We start from the raw sequence: 17,886 nt of genomic DNA on the forward strand, positions 1-17,886 counted from the left end.
ATAAAACTTCTGAAAATACCTTTACATTTACTCAGGCAGTTAATAAGTTTGAGTTTATAGCTCCCTTTCCTTTTGCTTATTTTCAAGCTCAGCATTATAAGAGGAAGTTTGTGTCTACACTTACAGATAAAGACTGGAATAATACCCTTGATCGGGTCTTAACCTACCTAACCCAGACTGTAAAGCGATATCAAAACATTATAATTGCTTACGTAATATAGTAGATTACAGCTCCCCGAGTTCTGGTCTCCCTCAATGGAAGCGTCATTTTCCTGATATTACGGTAGACTCTTTGTTGAAATTTTTTTATGATTCTTGGCATATTATTCCAGTAAGCTCTTATAGGGAATTCTTTTTAAATCTTCATCATAGAACTTATATTAGTCCACAACGTAGTTCTATGATGAAATCCTCTCAAAATCACAGATGCTCAAAATGTCAAGTAGATAACGCAGACTTATTTGATTGCCTATGGTTATGCCCAAAAATAAGACATTTTTGGCTTAAGGTTTATAAATTTGCTGTAGATAATTTGTTAAACTACTTACCTTTTACGCCCAAGTCGGCTATCTTTGGTATGATACCTCAAGGCCAAAGAATCTCAAGAGGTTGTTGTAAACTGTTATTAATCCTTAGTTCAGCGGCCAAAAAAACAATTCTCCAGGTATGCACTCACCTGGAGTCTCCTCCTTTCTCATTGTTTAAGGAAAAGTTATTACACATATTTCGGATGGATTGGATGGAAGCTTCTTATCAAAACTAAGGTGGCCTCTTTTTTTGAATTATGGGAAAGTTATATTTTAACTCTCCCTGACTCAACAAAACTATTAATTATAAATTGCTTTTCAAATACTTCCTGGTATTTAACACGATTGATGGCTAATGATCCGATACTTTAGTGACAACAGGGGCAGGGGGCCCTAAGAGACCTTTCCTTAAAGGGGAAAAAAAAACTGTATTGTTTATATCAATGTAAAATACACTGTTTGCTTTATGTAATTTGATGTGCATAAACATGGATTGTATATTGTTTATGAAACCTGGTATCTTGAACTAATACCTTAGAATCTTATAATAAAAGAATAAAAAAAAAAAAGTTGTGTTGAGGTCATAAGTGCTTCATTGCTTTTGCATCATTTGTCTGATTTTACTCATTCCCTCTCAGCATGTTCTGACAAACTTTGCAGCCCTAATAAATAATAAGACACATGCGCTGGGGTTAAATTCGGTCAGACATTTATTGATAATCATTATAACAAGAATTAGTTTTGTACCAAAGATGAAACTCATCAGAGCAGAATGCAGGTAAGAGGCCATGCAAGCCATCAGTGGACTCAGGTACATCAGTTGGTGTCATACAATGGTGTCCACCTACTCCTTCTTATTATGCATACTGGATGTCCCACCCACCCATGCCCCGCTGAGGGCTATGCCACCAAGTTCCCATATAAAGGATTGCATGTTCACTTTTTTGTGACCTGATGCTGACTCCCACCAGAAAACCATGAGGTGTTGAGGGGATATCATGGAGAGGAGACACAGACCCTAATTTAGAGTCTGTTCCCTCCTCTACTGACTCCTCATTGGATAACTTACCTACACAAACATCCCACTGACTGACTTATACAAAGATCGGTGATCATAGGATATGGGTTGGTTGGTTGGTGCCTCATTGGTACAGCCATGGGGACAAACAATGCTCCTAAAATAGCTCCTGAAGTTCTAAGCACATAGGAGGATCTCCCCCGTCACTGTCTGTAATATCCTTTTATTCAGATAATACCATGAGGAATAACAGGAATGAATGAATTGCCTGAGGGAGTGTACTGCACCCATGAACCCCCCCCCCCCACCCCACAAACACCTCATACATTTGTTTTTCTAAATGTATAATTGTGATGTATAAATCTTCCACTTACATTGTATACAATATTATTTTATTAGTCATTTTTTATTGTGATTAGTTGTGATTAGTTGTGATTAGTTCGTTGACCGTTATTATGCTTTTCTATGAGCTAGAGGTACAATCTGTTCCAGCAGTGACCCCAAAGACCTGTACTTCACAAAAATTGAGATATTCGTGTTTATCGCGCAGGATTATGTTCACATAGCGGCCCTCCATGTTGTCGCAATGGAAGGTTCCAGCCGATAATGTGGTAACTTGTGCACACCTGCAGAGATGAACATATACAGTCAGCATATGCCGTAAGCAATGACATTCATAGGGTCGCACATTGTAGAACTTACATTAGCTGTAATACTAAAAGAACAATAGGAGGCAACTACCCAACTGAATCAGGATTTTCATGTCCTCCATATTAAAATGCTGAATGTAAAACCTCCAAGGGGGCCCTACAGCCCGGACATAGGCTTATCTCCTGGACTCCTGTGTGACTCTGCCTGCCCTACAGCCCGGACATAGGCTTGTCTCCTGGACTCCGGTGTGACTCTGCCTGCCCTACAGCCCGGACATAGGCTTGTCTCCTGGACTCCGGTGTGACTCTGCCTGCCCTACAGCCCGGACATAGGCTTGTCTCCTGGACTCCGGTGTGACTCTGCCTGCCCTGCAGCCTGGATATATGCTTGTCTCCTGGACTCCGGTGTGACTCTGCCTGTCCTACAGCCTGGACATAGGCTTGTCCCCTGGACTCCGGTCTGACTATGCCTGCCCTGCAGCCCGGACATAGGCTTGTCTCCTGGACTCCGGTCTGACTATGCCTGCCCTGCAGCCCGGACATAGGCTTGTCTCCTGGACTCCGGTGTGACTCTGCCTGCCCTACAGTCCGAACATAGGCTTGTCCCCTGGACCCCGGTGTGACTCTACCTGCCCTACAGCCCGGACATAGGCTTGTCCCCTGGACGCCGGTGTGACTATGCCTGCCCTGCAGCCCGGACATAGGCTTGACCCCTGGACTCCGGTGTGACTCTGCCTGCCCTACAGCCCGGACATAGGCTTGTTTCCTGGACTCCGGTGTGACTCTGCCTGCCCTACAGCCTGGACTTTGGCTTGTCCCCTGAACTCCGGTGTGACTATGCCTGCCCTGCAGCCTGGACATAGGCTTGTCTCCTGGACTCCGGTGTGACTCTGCCTGCCCTACAGCTCGGACATAGGCTTGTCCCCTGGACTCCGGTGTGACTCTGCCTGCCCTACAGCCCGGACATAGGCTTGTCCCCTGGACTCCGGTGTGACTCTGCCTGCCCTACAGCCCAGACATAAGCTTGTCCCCTGGACTCCGGTGTGACTCTGCCTGCCCTACAGCCTGGACTTTGGCTTGTCCCCTGGACTCCGGAGTGACTCTGCCTGCCCTGCAGCCCGGACATAGGCTTGTCTCCTGGACTCCGGTGTGACTCTGCCTGCCCTACAGCCCAGACATAGACTTGTCCCCTGGACTCCGGTGTGACTCTACCTGCCCTATAGCCCGGACATAGGCTTGTCTCCTGGACTCCGGTGTGACTATGCCTGCCCTACAGCCTGGACATAGGCTTGTCCCCTGGACTCCGGTGTGACTCTACCTGCCCCATAGCCCGGACATAGGCTTGTCTCCTGGACTCCGGTGTGACTCTGCCTGCCCTACAGCCCGGACATAGGGTTGTCCCCTGGACTACGGTGTGACTCTGCCTGCCCTGCAGCCCGGACATAGGCTTGTCTTCTGGACTCCGGTGTGACTCTGCCTGCCCTGTAGCCCGGACATAGGCTTGTCTCCTGGACTCCGGTGTGACTCTGCCTGCCCTACAGCCCGGACATAGGCTTGTCCCCTGAACTACGGTGTGACTCTGCCTGCCCTGCAGCCCGGACATAGGCTTGTCTCCTGGACTCCTGTGTGACTCTGCCTGCCCTGCAGCCTAGACATAGGCTTGTCTCCTGGACTCTGCTGTGACCCTGCCTGCCCTGTAGCCCGGACAAAGGCTTGTCTCCTGGACTCCGGTGTGACTCTGCCTGCCCTAAAGCCCGGACATAGGCTTGTCCCCTGGACTCCGGTGTGACTCTGCCTGCCCTATAGCCCGGACATAGGCTTGTCCCCTGGACTCCGGTGTGACTCTGCCTGCCCTATAGCCCGGACATAGGCTTGTCCCCTGGACTCCGGTGTGACTCTGCCTGCCCTGCAGCCCGGACATAGGCTTGTCTCCTGGACTCCGGTGTGACTCTGCCTGCCCTGCAGCCCGGACATAGGCTTGTCTCCTGGACTCCGGTGTGACTCTGCCTGCCCTGCAGCCCGAATATAGGCTTGTCTCCTGGACTCCGGTGTGACTCTGCCTGCCCTGCAGCCCAGACATAGGCTTGTCTCCTGGACTCCGGTGTGACTCTGCCTGCCCTGCAGCCCGGACATAGGCTTGTCTCCTGGACTCCGGTGTGACTCTGCCTGCCCTGCAGCCCGGACATAGGCTTGTCTCCTGGACTCCGGTGTGACTCTGCCTGCCCTGCAGCCCGGACATAGGCTTGTCTCCTGGACTCCGGTGTGACTCTGCCTGCTCTACAGCCCGGATATAGGCTTGTCCCCTGGACTCCGGTGTGACTCTGCCTGCCCTGCAGCCCGGACATAGGCTTGTCTACTGGACTCCGGTGTGACTCTGCCTGCCCTGCAGCCTAGATATAGGCTTGTCTACTGGACTCCGGTGTGACTCTGCCTGCCCTACAGCCTGGACTTTGGCTTGTCCCCTGGACTCTGGTGTGACTCTGCCTGCCCTGCAGCCGGGACATAGGCTTGTCTCCTGGACTCCGGTCTGACTCTGCCTGCCCTGCAGCCCGGACATAGGCTTGTCTCCTGGACTCCGGTCTGACTCTGCCTGCCCTGCAGCCCGGACATAGGCTTGTCTCCTGGACTCCGGTGTGACTCTGCCTGCCCTGCAGCCCGGACATAGGCTTGTCTCCTGGACTCCGGTGTGACTCTGCCTGCCCTGCAGCCCGGACATAGGCTTGTCTCCTGGACTCCGGTGTGACTCTGCCTGCCCTGCAGCCGACATAGGCTTGTCTCCTGGACTCCGGTGTGACTCTGCCTGCCCTGCAGCCCGGACATAGGCTTGTCTCCTGGACTCCGGTGTGACTCTGCCTGCCCTGCAGCCCATACATAGGCTTGTCTCCTGGACTCCGGTGTGACTCTGCCTGCCCTGCAGCCCGGACATAGGCTTGTCTCCTGGACTCCGGTCTGACTCTGCCTGCCCTGCAGCCCAGACATAGGATTGTCTCCTGGACTCCGGTGTGACTCTGCATGCCCTGCAGCCCTGACATAGACTTGTCTCCTGGACTCCTGTGTGACTCTGCCTGCCCTGCAGCTTAGACATAGGCTTGTCTCCTGGACTCTGGTGTGACCCTGCCTGCCCTACAGCCCGGACATAGGCTTGTCCCCTGGACTCCGGTGTGACTCTGCCTGCCCTACAGCCTGGACTTTGGTTTGTCCCCTAGACTCCGGTGTGACTCTGCCTGCCCTGCAGCCCGGACATAGGCTTGTCTCCTGGACTCCGGTGTGACTCTGCCTGCTCTACAGCCCGGACATAGGCTTGTCCCCTGGACTCCGGTGTGACTCTGCCTGCCCTGCAGCCCGGACATAGGCTTGTCTCCTGGACTCCGGTGTGACTCTGCCTGCCCTGCAGCCCGGACATAGGCTTGTCTCCTGGACTCCGGTGTGACTCTGCCTGCCCTGCAGCCCAGACATAGGCTTGTCTCCTGGACTCCGGTGTGACTCTGCCTGCCCTGCAGCCCGGACATAGGCTTGTCTCCTGGACTCCGGTGTGACTCTTCCTGTCCTACAGCCTGGACATAGGCTTGTCCCCTGGACTCCGGTGTGACTCTACCTGCCCTATAGCCCGGACATAGGCTTGTCTCCTGGACTCCGGTGTGACTCTGCCTGCTCTACAGCCTGGACATAGGCTTGTCCCCTGGACTCCGGTGTGACTCTGCCTGCCCTGCAGCCCGGACATAGGCTTGTCTACTGGACTCCGGTGTGACTCTGCCTGCCCTGCAGCCTAGATATAGGCTTGTCTCCTGGACTCCGGTGTGACTCTGCATGCCCTGCAGCCCTGACATAGACTTGTCTCCTGGACTCCTGTGTGACTCTGCCTGCCCTGCAGCTTAGACATAGGCTTGTCTCCTGGACTCTGGTGTGACCCTGCCTGCCCTGTAGCCCGGACATAGGCTGGTCTCCTGGACTCCGGTGTGACTCTGCCTGCCCTACAGCCCGGACATAGGCTTGTCCCCTGGACTCCAGTGTGACTCTGCCTGCCCTACAGCCTGGACTTTGGTTTGTCCCCTAGACTCCGGTGTGACTCTGCCTGCCCTGCAGCCGGGACATAGGCTTGTCTCCTGGACTCCGGTGTGACTCTGCCTGCCCTGCAGCCCGGACATAGGCTTGTCTCCTGGACTCCGGTGTGACTCTGCCTGCCCTGCAGCCCGGACATAGGCTTGTCTCCTGGACTCCGGTGTGACTCTGCCTGCCCTGCAGCCCGGACATAGGCTTGTCTCCTTTACTCCGGTGTGACTCTGCATGCCCTGCAGCCCGAATATAGGCTTGTCTCCTGGACTCCGGTGTGACTCTGCCTGCCCTGCAGCCCAGACATAGGCTTGTCTCCTGGACTCCGGTGTGACTCTGCCTGCCCTGCAGCCCGGACATAGGCTTGTCTCCTGGACTCCGGTGTGACTCTTCCTGTCCTACAGCCTGGACATAGGCTTGTCCCCTGGACTCCGGTGTGACTCTACCTGCCCTATAGCCCGGACATAGGCTTGTCTCCTGGACTCCGGTGTGACTCTTCCTGTCCTACAGCCTGGACATAGACTTGTCTCCTGGACTCCTGTGTGACTCTGCCTGCCCTGCAGCTTAGACATAGGCTTGTCTACTGGACTCTGGTGTGACCCTGCCTGCCCTGTAGCCTGGACATAGGCTGGTCTCCTGGACTCCGGTGTGACTCTGCCTGCCCTACAGCCCGGACATAGGCTTGTCCCCTGGACTCCAGTGTGACTCTGCCTGCCCTACAGCCTGGACTTTGGTTTGTCCCCTAGACTCCGGTGTGACTCTGCCTGCCCTGCAGCCGGGACATAGGCTTGTCTCCTGGACTCCGGTGTGACTCTGCCTGCCCTGCAGCCCGGACATAGGCTTGTCTCCTGGACTCCGGTGTGACTCTGCCTGCCCTGCAGCCCGGACATAGGCTTGTCTCCTGGACTCCGGTGTGACTCTGCCTGCCCTGCAGCCCGGACATAGGCTTGTCTCCTGGACTCCGGTGTGACTCTGCATGCCCTGCAGCCCGAATATAGGCTTGTCTCCTGGACTCCGGTGTGACTCTGCCTGCCCTGCAGCCCAGACATAGGCTTGTCTCCTGGACTCCGGTGTGACTCTGCCTGCCCTGCAGCCCGGACATAGGCTTGTCTCCTGGACTCCGGTGTGACTCTGCATGCCCTGCAGCCCTGACATAGACTTGTCTCCTGGACTCCTGTGTGACTCTGCCTGCCCTGCAGCTTAGACATAGGCTTGTCTCCTGGACTCTGGTGTGACCCTGCCTGCCCTGTAGCCTGGACATAGGCTGGTCTCCTGGACTCCGGTGTGACTCTGCCTGCCCTACAGCCCGGACATAGGCTTGTCCCCTGGACTCCGGTGTGACTCTGCCTGCCCTACAGCCTGGACTTTGGTTTGTCCCCTAGACTCCGGTGTGACTCTGCCTGCCCTGCAGCCCGGACATAGGCTTGTCTCCTGGACTCCGGTGTGACTCTGCCTGCTCTACAGCCCGGACATAGGCTTGTCCCCTGGACTCCGGTGTGACTCTGCCTGCCCTGCAGCCCGGACATAGGCTTGTCTCCTGGACTCCGGTGTGACGCTGCCTGCCCTGCAGCCCGGACATAGGCTTGTCTCCTGGACTCCGGTGTGACTCTGCCTGCCCTGCAGCCCAGACATAGGCTTGTCTCCTGGACTCCGGTGTGACTCTGCCTGCCCTGCAGCCCGGACATAGGCTTGTCTCCTGGACTCCGGTGTGACTCTTCCTGTCCTACAGCCTGGACATAGGCTTGTCCCCTGGACTCCGGTGTGACTCTACCTGCCCTATAGCCCGGACATAGGCTTGTCTCCTGGACTCCGGTGTGACTCTGCCTGCTCTACAGCCTGGACATAGGCTTGTCCCCTGGACTCCGGTGTGACTCTGCCTGCCCTGCAGCCCGGACATAGGCTTGTCTACTGGACTCCGGTGTGACTCTGCCTGCCCTGCAGCCTAGATATAGGCTTGTCTCCTGGACTCCGGTGTGACTCTGCATGCCCTGCAGCCCTGACATAGACTTGTCTCCTGGACTCCTGTGTGACTCTGCCTGCCCTGCAGCTTAGACATAGGCTTGTCTCCTGGACTCTGGTGTGACCCTGCCTGCCCTGTAGCCTGGACATAGGCTGGTCTCCTGGACTCCGGTGTGACTCTGCCTGCCCTACAGCCCGGACATAGGCTTGTCCCCTGGACTCCAGTGTGAATCTGCCTGCCCTACAGCCTGGACTTTGGTTTGTCCCCTAGACTCCGGTGTGACTCTGCCTGCCCTGCAGCCGGGACATAGGCTTGTCTCCTGGACTCCGGTGTGACTCTGCCTGCCCTGCAGCCCGGACATAGGCTTGTCTCCTGGACTCCGGTGTGACTCTGCCTGCCCTGCAGCCCGGACATAGGCTTGTCTCCTGGACTCCGGTGTGACTCTGCCTGCCCTGCAGCCCGGACATAGGCTTGTCTCCTGGACTCCGGTGTGACTCTGCATGCCCTGCAGCCCGAATATAGGCTTGTCTCCTGGACTCCGGTGTGACTCTGCCTGCCCTGCAGCCCAGACATAGGCTTGTCTCCTGGACTCCGGTGTGACTCTGCCTGCCCTGCAGCCCGGACATAGGCTTGTCTCCTGGACTCCGGTGTGACTCTGCATGCCCTGCAGCCCTGACATAGACTTGTCTCCTGGACTCCTGTGTGACTCTGCCTGCCCTGCAGCTTAGACATAGGCTTGTCTCCTGGACTCTGGTGTGACCCTGCCTGCCCTGTAGCCTGGACATAGGCTGGTCTCCTGGACTCCGGTGTGACTCTGCCTGCCCTACAGCCCGGACATAGGCTTGTCCCCTGGACTCCGGTGTGACTCTGCCTGCCCTACAGCCTGGACTTTGGTTTGTCCCCTAGACTCCGGTGTGACTCTGCCTGCCCTGCAGCCCGGACATAGGCTTGTCTCCTGGACTCCGGTGTGACTCTGCCTGCCCTGCAACCCGGACATAGGCTTGTCTTCTGGACTCCGGTGTGACTCTGCCTGCCCTGCAGCCCGGACATAGGCTTGTCTCCTGGACTCCGGTGTGACTCTGCCTGCCCTGCAGCCCGGACATAGGCTTGTCTCCTGGACTCCGGTGTGACTCTGCCTGCCCTGCAGCCCGGACATAGGCTTGTCTCCTGGACTCCGGTGTGACTCTGCCTGCCCTACAGCCCGGACATAGGCTTGTCCCCTGGACTTCGGTGTGACTTTGCCTGCCCTACAGCCCGGACATAGGCTTGTCTCCTGGACTCCGGTGTGACTATGCCTGCCCTGCAGCCCGGACATAGGCTTTTCCCCTGGACTCCGGTGTGACTCTGCCTGCCCTGCAGCTTGATTGCCTCCCATTAAATCTGCATTTTCCTAAACATGACTTCAGACCAGACCTTCAGACATTTCACAAACATCTAATTATGATTTAGCTTTTAATGATATTCAATAAAATTGGTGAAATATTAAAATATAATAGATCGAAATAAAGAACAGAAGATATAAGATTTAAAACATAAATAACTGCTACTCCACTCTGTCCTGACTTTGCAGGGTTAAATTGTCCCTGTGTGCTTTTCATGTGTTGTAATAAAGCACTTTCTCCCTCAGTTTTATGTCAGGAAGAGTTTTTACATTTGTGTTATTTTGTTGCAACGAAGTGGGTAATAGACTACTATTATTATTATTATTATTATTATTATTATTAGATTTTCAGTGCATCTACAGTATACCATACTTACCTCTTCTTGTTTATAATGTGTATCTATAATTGAGTAGTAGGTAGCACCCTCCTTTTTCAAATTGTGGGATAACATCCCTCTAAAGTATCCACATTAGAGGAGATAGGAGAGTCTTCTTGTAAACTTGAAGCCTGGTGCGGGAATCATCTCTGTTTATTTCACAAACATCGGCTGTGAGCTGGTCGGCTAAACTAAGGGCCTGATTCCTGTTGGCTCGGAAAGCTGCGAAGATCACCGACCATCGAATGATTTATCCTGTCTCAGGAGGAAGACACGGCAGGCAGCTGACGTCATGTGACATCAGCCGCCCACCTCGGAAGGCATTGCTCCAGCCGTGTACCTATGGGAAGCCCATAAAACGCTGCACTTTCCCATGGCCCAGCACTGCCCCCATTCCTCCCTCCCCGCAGCGAGCGGCCCAGCGAGTGAGAGACTCATCACAGCCATTCTCAGTTGGAGCAGAAATCACATATCCAAATCAAAACCATTGGGGCAGGGTCCAAATTTAGATCACTGCATGTGATCCACAATCAGCCCCTAAGGACACAGCACTTCCTCAGAGCCCTGTGTGACTGTTGGGGTTTACCTGATCACTGGGCTCTGAGCACTCACAGCACAGTGAGCAGACCTGAATCAGGCCTTGAGTCACTACTGCATCCAGCAAATATAGAAACAGTAATCGCAAGAACAAGCGTATCTGAATGATGCCCAATGACACCCACATAGCTCATACTATACTAAGCACAACACACTTCCCGAGACACACACACTTCCTACCCCTTATACACACCGGGACACACACACTTCCTACCCCTTATACACACCGGGACACACACACTTCCTACCCCTTATACACACCGGGACACACACACTTCCTACCCCTTATACACACCGGGACACACACACTTCCTACCCCTTATACACCCCCAGGACACACACACACTTCCTACCCCTTATATACACCCCCAGGACACACACACACTTCCTACCCCTTATATACACCCCCAGGACACACACACACTTCCTACCCCTTATATACACCCCCAGGACACACACACACTTCCTACCCCTTATACACCCCCAGGACACACACACTTCCTACCCCTTATACACCCCCAGGACACACACACTTCCTACCCCTTATACACCCCCAGGACACACACACTTCCTACCCCTTATACACCCCCAGGACACACACACTTCCTACCCCTTATACGCCCCCAGGACACACACACTTCCTACCCCTTGTACGCCCCCAGGACACACAGACTTCCTACCCCTTGTACGCCCCCAGGACACACACACTTCCTACCCCTTGTACGCCCCCAGGACACACACACTTCCTACCCCTTGTACGCCCCCAGGACACACACACTTCTTACCCCTTGTACGCCCCCAGGACACACACACTTCCTACCCCTTGTACGCCCCCAGGACACACACACTTCCTACCCCTTGTACGCCCCCAGGACACACACACTTCCTACCCCTTGTACGCCCCCAGGACACACACACTTCCTACCCCTTGTACGCCCCCAGGACACACACACTTCCTACCCCTTGTACGCCCCCAGGACACACACACTTCCTACCCCTTGTACGCCCCCAGGACACACACACTTCCTACCCCTTGTACGCCCCCAGGACACACACACTTCCTACCCCTTGTACGCCCCCAGGACACACACACTTCCTACCCCTTGTACGCCCCCAGGACACACACACTTCTTACCCCTTATATACACCCGTGACACACACACTTCCTACCCTTTGTACGCCCCCAGGACACACACACTTCCTACCCCTTGTACGCCCCCAGGACACACACACTTCCTACCCCTTGTACGCCCCCAGGACACACACACTTCCTACCCCTTGTACGCCCCCAGGACACACACACTTCCTACCCCTTGTACGCCCCCAGGACACACACACTTCCTACCCCTTGTACGCCCCCAGGACACACACACTTCCTACCCCTTGTACGCCCCCAGGACACACACACTTCCTACCCCTTGTACGCCCACAGGACACACACACTTCCTACCCCTTGTACGCCCCCAGGACACACACACTTCCTACCCCTTGTACGCCCCCAGGACACACACACTTCCTACCCCTTGTACGCCCCCAGGACACACACACTTCCTACCCCTTGTACGCCCCCAGGACACACACACTTCCTACCCCTTGTACGCCCCCAGGACACACACACTTCCTACCCCTTGTACGCCCCCAGGACACACACACTTCCTACCCCTTGTACGCCCCCAGGACACACACACTTCCTACCCCTTATACGCCCCAGGACACACACACTTCCTACCCCTTATACACCCCCAGGACACACACACTTCCTACCCCTTATACACCCCCAGGACATACACAATTCCTACCCCTTATACACACCGGGACACACACACTTCCTACCCCTTATACACCCCAAGGACACACACACTTCCTACCCCTTATACAACCCCGGGACACACACACTTCCTACCCATTATATACCCCCAGGACACACACACTTCCTACCCCTTATACACACCGGGACACACACACTTCCTACCCCTTATACACCCCCACGACACACACACTTCCTACCCCTTATACACACCGGGACACACACACTTCCTACCCCTTATACACCCCCAGGACACACACACTTCCTACCCCTTATACACCCCCAGGACACACACACTTCCTACCCTTTATACACACTGGGACGCACACACTTCCTACCCCTTATACACCTGTGACATGCGCACTTCCTACCCCTTATACACACTCGGGACATACGCACTTCCTACCCCTTATATACACCCGGGAAATACGCACCTCCTACCCCTTATACACACCCGGGACATACACACCTTCTACACCTTATATACACCTGTGACATACGCACTTCCTACCACTTATACACACCCGAGACACGCACGCTTCCTACTCCTTACACACAGCCGTGACATACGCACTTCCTACCCCTTATAGGCACCTGGGACATACACACTACCTACCACTAATACAAACCTGGGACACACACACTTCCTACCCCTTATACACCCCCAGGACACACACACTTCCTACCCCTTATACACACCGGGACACACACACTTCCTACCCCTTATATACACCCGTGACATGCGCACTTCCTACCCCTTATACACACTCGGGACATACGCACTTCCTACCCCTTATATACACCCGGGAAATACGCACATCCTACCCCTTATACACACCCGGGACATACACACCTCCTACACCTTATATACACCTGTGACATACGCACTTCCTACCACTTATACACACCCGAGACACGCACGCTTCCTACTCCTTACTTGCAGCCGTGACATACGCACTTCCTACCCCTTATAGGCACCTGGGACATACACACTACCTACCACTAATACAAACCTGGGACACGCACGCTTCCTACCCCTTATACACACCCGGGACATATACACTTCCTACCCCTTATACACACCCGGGACATACGCACTTCCTACCCCTTATACACACCTGCGACAAACACATTACCTACCCTTTTCACACACCTGGGATACGCACGCTTCCTACCCCTTATACACACCTGGGACATGCACACTTCCTACCCCTTATAAACACCCGGGACATACACACTTCCTACCCCTTATACACACCCGTGACATACACGCCTCCTACCCCTTATGCACACTTCCTACCTCTTATACACGCTTGGGACATACACACCACCTACCCCTTATACACACCCGGGACATACACACTTCCTACCCCTTATACACTCTTGGGACGTACACACCACCTACCCCTTATACACACCCGGCACATACACATTTCCTACCCCTTATACACTCTTGGGACATACACACTTCCTACCCCTTATACACACCCGGGACATACACACCTCCTACCCCTTATACACACCCAGGACATACACACTTCCTACCCATTATACACGCTTGGGGCATACACACTTCCTACCCCTTATACACACTTGGGACATACACACCACCTACCCCTTATACACACCCAGGACATACACACTACCTACCACTTTCCACACCCAGGACATACACACTTCCTACCCCTTATACACACCCGTAACATGCACACTTCCTACCCCTTATACACACCTGGGACATACACACTTCCTACCCCTTATACACACCGATGACATACACACTACCTACCACTTTACACACCCTGGACATACACACATAAGTGCTGCTTACCTACGTGCTCATTACTAGGGGGTTCTTGCTTGATGGCATTATAGTACCCATTACACATGATGCCGCACACCATAGTACCCATTACACATGATGCCGCACACCATAGTACCCATGTCACATGATGCCGCAGACCATAGTACCATTACGCATGATGCCAGGCACCATAGTACCCATTACACACGATGCTGCACACATAATGCCCCTTGCACATGATGCTGCACACCTTAATGCCCCTTACACATGATGCTGCACACATAATGCCCCTTACACATGATGCTGCACACCGTAATGCCCCTTACACATTAAGCCTCACATTATGCATAATGCCCCCACATACCACCACTTGTAGCGTCCCTTAAGCAATGCCCCCAAAAGTGCCACTTACTGTACATTTTTATATGAGCCTTCGCTGCTGCTGCAGGGAGAGATGGAAAGCGGTGCAGCTGCTTCTATGGGGAGAGGAGCAGAGCGCAGCGCAGAGCACGCTCCCACTCCCCTCCTGGTGTCCCCTCTAGCCGAGTGGATATTTGAAATACTGTGCGCGCTGTTGTTGTGCATGACGTGACGGGCTAAGGTGAAAGCGGGGAGAAGAATTGGAGCGGAAGCTGCAGGGGTGACCATTGACAGCTTGGCAGAGAGCAGGGGGCTGCCTGGCTGTATTCAGAGCACTGCAGGTCACGGCTGTTTGAAATAATACCCCTTTCACAACAGAAAATGCAGGGATTTACCTGGGAATATGGTCCCAGGATCATGCAGGGACATTCCCAGGCTGACCCCTTATACACCAGCCTAGTCCCTGCGTTTTCTGGTGTGAGGGGGAGAGACAACCACTCCCCATCCCTACCCCCCATTAACAAACCAGCTATATCTTCGGAACCAACTGACCCATTTACATGAGACCAGTAACATATTGAAGAACTTTTGAGTTGGCTTCGAATGATTTTGGTCCCGTGAAACTGGGCTGTTTGGTTCCAGAAAAATTTGCCCTCAAAGAACATAAACATTTAAGAAATGAAAAAAAAAAAATGGTTTAACCTCAATATCCCTGGAACCAATTAACCCATATTGATCCAGCCTGGTATCAGATTGAAGGCCCAGCGATTTGGGTTCGACTGAGATCAACTTCGAGCTTCAGTGATGCCAAAGGGGGAACTGGCAGCCGTTGAACTGGGTGGGGGTCTGAATTAGCGGGTCCCATGTTATCCTATAGGGAAAACGTTCCAGCTTTGCCTGGCAGTATCTCCGGTTCCCAGGGGGCTAGTCAGGGAGACCACCCCCTAGATTCACCTATGCCCTATGGGCATTACATGGAATATACTGTACAGATGGGGCAGGTCCCATCTTGGCAGGGGATGGCGATGGCGACGCCAGCCGCCATCCCCCGCCAGCGCCATCTGCATAGCAAGAAGGGGACGCGCGCACGAGAGGCGCGCGCATCCCCTTCCGAAGGCGCTCCCAGCCGCTCCCCCGGGTCACCGCCGGCTTGTCGGCGGTAACTCGGGGTCCCTGCCACCTGCCCGCACCCCCCCTAACCCTGTCCGTCTCCCTGAGGCGGAGATGGACAGGGTTCCCGTTGCCCCGCCAATGGAGATTGAGACGCGTGTGCGCATGAGACGCACGCGTGTCTCAGTCGGATGGTTAGGCAGGCCGCTGGCGGATCGCCAGCACAGACGTTCCGGCGATTCGCCAGCACAGACGTTCCGGCGATTCGCCAGCACTGACGTTCCGGCGATTTGCCAGCAAGGAAAAGGCCTGCCCCATCTGTATATCCAAAGTTTATAACGTCACATCCTCTTAAATGTTCTACCTGAGTATAATTATGAAACGGAACCACTACAGATATGTGGACATGACTATGACATTCTGCTGAACATAGAATGTGACATCACCTTGGGTTGCTGTTTCCATTATTGGCCAGTGAGTTCCCAATAAGAATCTCCGCTCCGATCAGTCGCTCTGGACTGCCGTCACCTCTGTTGGTGATGGTTATGTGGTGGATCTTATAGGTCATCAGGAGGTCCACCCTCCACCAGGGGGAAAGGTCACTATCGGAGTGAAAACATGAGCCGTGATAGAAATCTGAGTCCAAGTTTCCATCAATCGCATTCCCAGCATGGCTTAGAAATCCCCACTCAGTGTTTTTGTATGTGGATGACTGTGTGGCGCGGCCTCTGATTGCAACATTCTCATATTCTCTGACCTGTTCTGGAGGGAGAAAGCACATAGATATTTGCAATAAGAGCGTATCTTTAGAAAACAAGTAATAGTGAGAACTCAGCGACAGATTACTGTATTAAGACAGGAGAGGTGATAAAGTTGTTATAAAGTGGAAGGGGATAATGCAGCAGCCAGTCACCTCAAACCCAGCCTGTAACTTGACAGTTAGAAGCCGATTGGCTGCTGCATTATCACCTCACACTTTATAACAACTTTATCACTTCACCAAGAAGTGCTGCCCTTAGTTTCCTTAATCTGACAGGTGGAACATTATAACCAGGCCAATAATTAATAAATGTACACAGGTATGAAACCTTTCTTAACACTAAATTCAATACATACATATCAAACACCTTAAGGGGTCTACTTAGTAAAAAAAATGTGATAATTGTTTGAAAATTAGTGCTTATTTGGGCACCAATCCTCTTAAACTATATTTTATGCACTTCATTTTAGGGCTCTTTATTTATATTTTTCTTAATTTAAATCAGATTTCTTAGCAGTCACAGTAAAGACCTTCAGTCACATGCTCCTTTATTTAATGCAAAAAATATCCTCATAACCAGGACTCGTACCCATGACCTTCCATATTTGCAGTCAGACACCTTTGTTATGGTGCTATTTGCTCCTTCATGCAAAGTAAAGTATTTTAAAAATGTTCTCCTAAAAAAAGGAGTATGTGATCTAAGGTTTTAGGGACATGAAGAGTAGATGGAGATTGACATGTCATGTAGTTATAATTCTGTCCACAGAGATTATTAGGATTAATATACTGTAGATAAATAAGATGGATGCCCTGATGTGATCCTGTGTAGTTACCTAAGTGTATATCTCTAAAAAAGTCCTGTGACCAGGAAACCCAAAAACGAGGACAGCACATACCCTGTATGCAATATCCCCTTGCTTCTACTGTATGTATGAATCTATACAGTATACAGTAAGCATGCAAAACTGTCCCCTAAAATGATGGGGTTAAACAAAGATCTGTCTGCAGAATGTATAAAGAAATGAACAGATATCAAATCTTTATCAAGTGTTACATATTTTTGAAGTAAAATTATTTTCTATAATTTCTGGAACTTACAAAATCATAGATCTTTAGAAACGGTCAATACACAGTAGAGGTGATAATACCATAAATCAGGAAGATATTACACAAGGGAAGCGGTGCACAATCATTTGTACTTTTGTGGACATTTTTGTGGGTAGTTCTGTTATGGATGGGTATTTGGTGAAATAATCCATGGGGTGGAATAATCATCTGATAAAATGTATGTTATAGAATCAGATCGTGGCGTCCATTTCTAAGTTAAAGCCTGTGGCTGTATCACATGTTGTTCCTCATGCCCAGATTTGCTGTCTTAGTCTTTCTAAGGCCTCGTACGCACCAGAACGACCACGATCGTGAAATGATTTACTGTGAACTTCCCAGGAGCTCTCTCCCGGGCCCAGACTCACGATTTGCATAGGA

General features: G+C 52.5%; 1 protein-coding gene across 1 annotated transcript in view; it reads right to left on the minus strand.

Annotated features, from left to right (window-relative positions):
• Nucleotides 1–1,238: 1,238 nt before the first annotated feature.
• Nucleotides 1,239–17,886, minus strand: part of LOC146063100 (uncharacterized) — an 84,452-nt gene continuing 67,804 nt past the window's right edge. Inside the window, exons 7-8 of the mRNA XM_083175114.1 lie at nucleotides 16,088–16,403; nucleotides 1,239–2,171 (exon numbers count right to left, since the gene is read on the minus strand). Of these exons, the coding sequence (XP_083031240.1) occupies nucleotides 2,009–2,171; nucleotides 16,088–16,403 (479 nt within the window). The 3' untranslated portion in view covers nucleotides 1,239–2,008. The remainder of the gene's footprint in view (nucleotides 2,172–16,087; nucleotides 16,404–17,886) is intronic.

Source organism: Crinia signifera, chromosome 3 (genome assembly GCF_055691185.1).
Source record: "Crinia signifera chromosome 3, ASM5569118v1, whole genome shotgun sequence".
In the NCBI taxonomy this organism is placed as follows: Eukaryota; Metazoa; Chordata; class Amphibia; order Anura; family Myobatrachidae; genus Crinia; species Crinia signifera.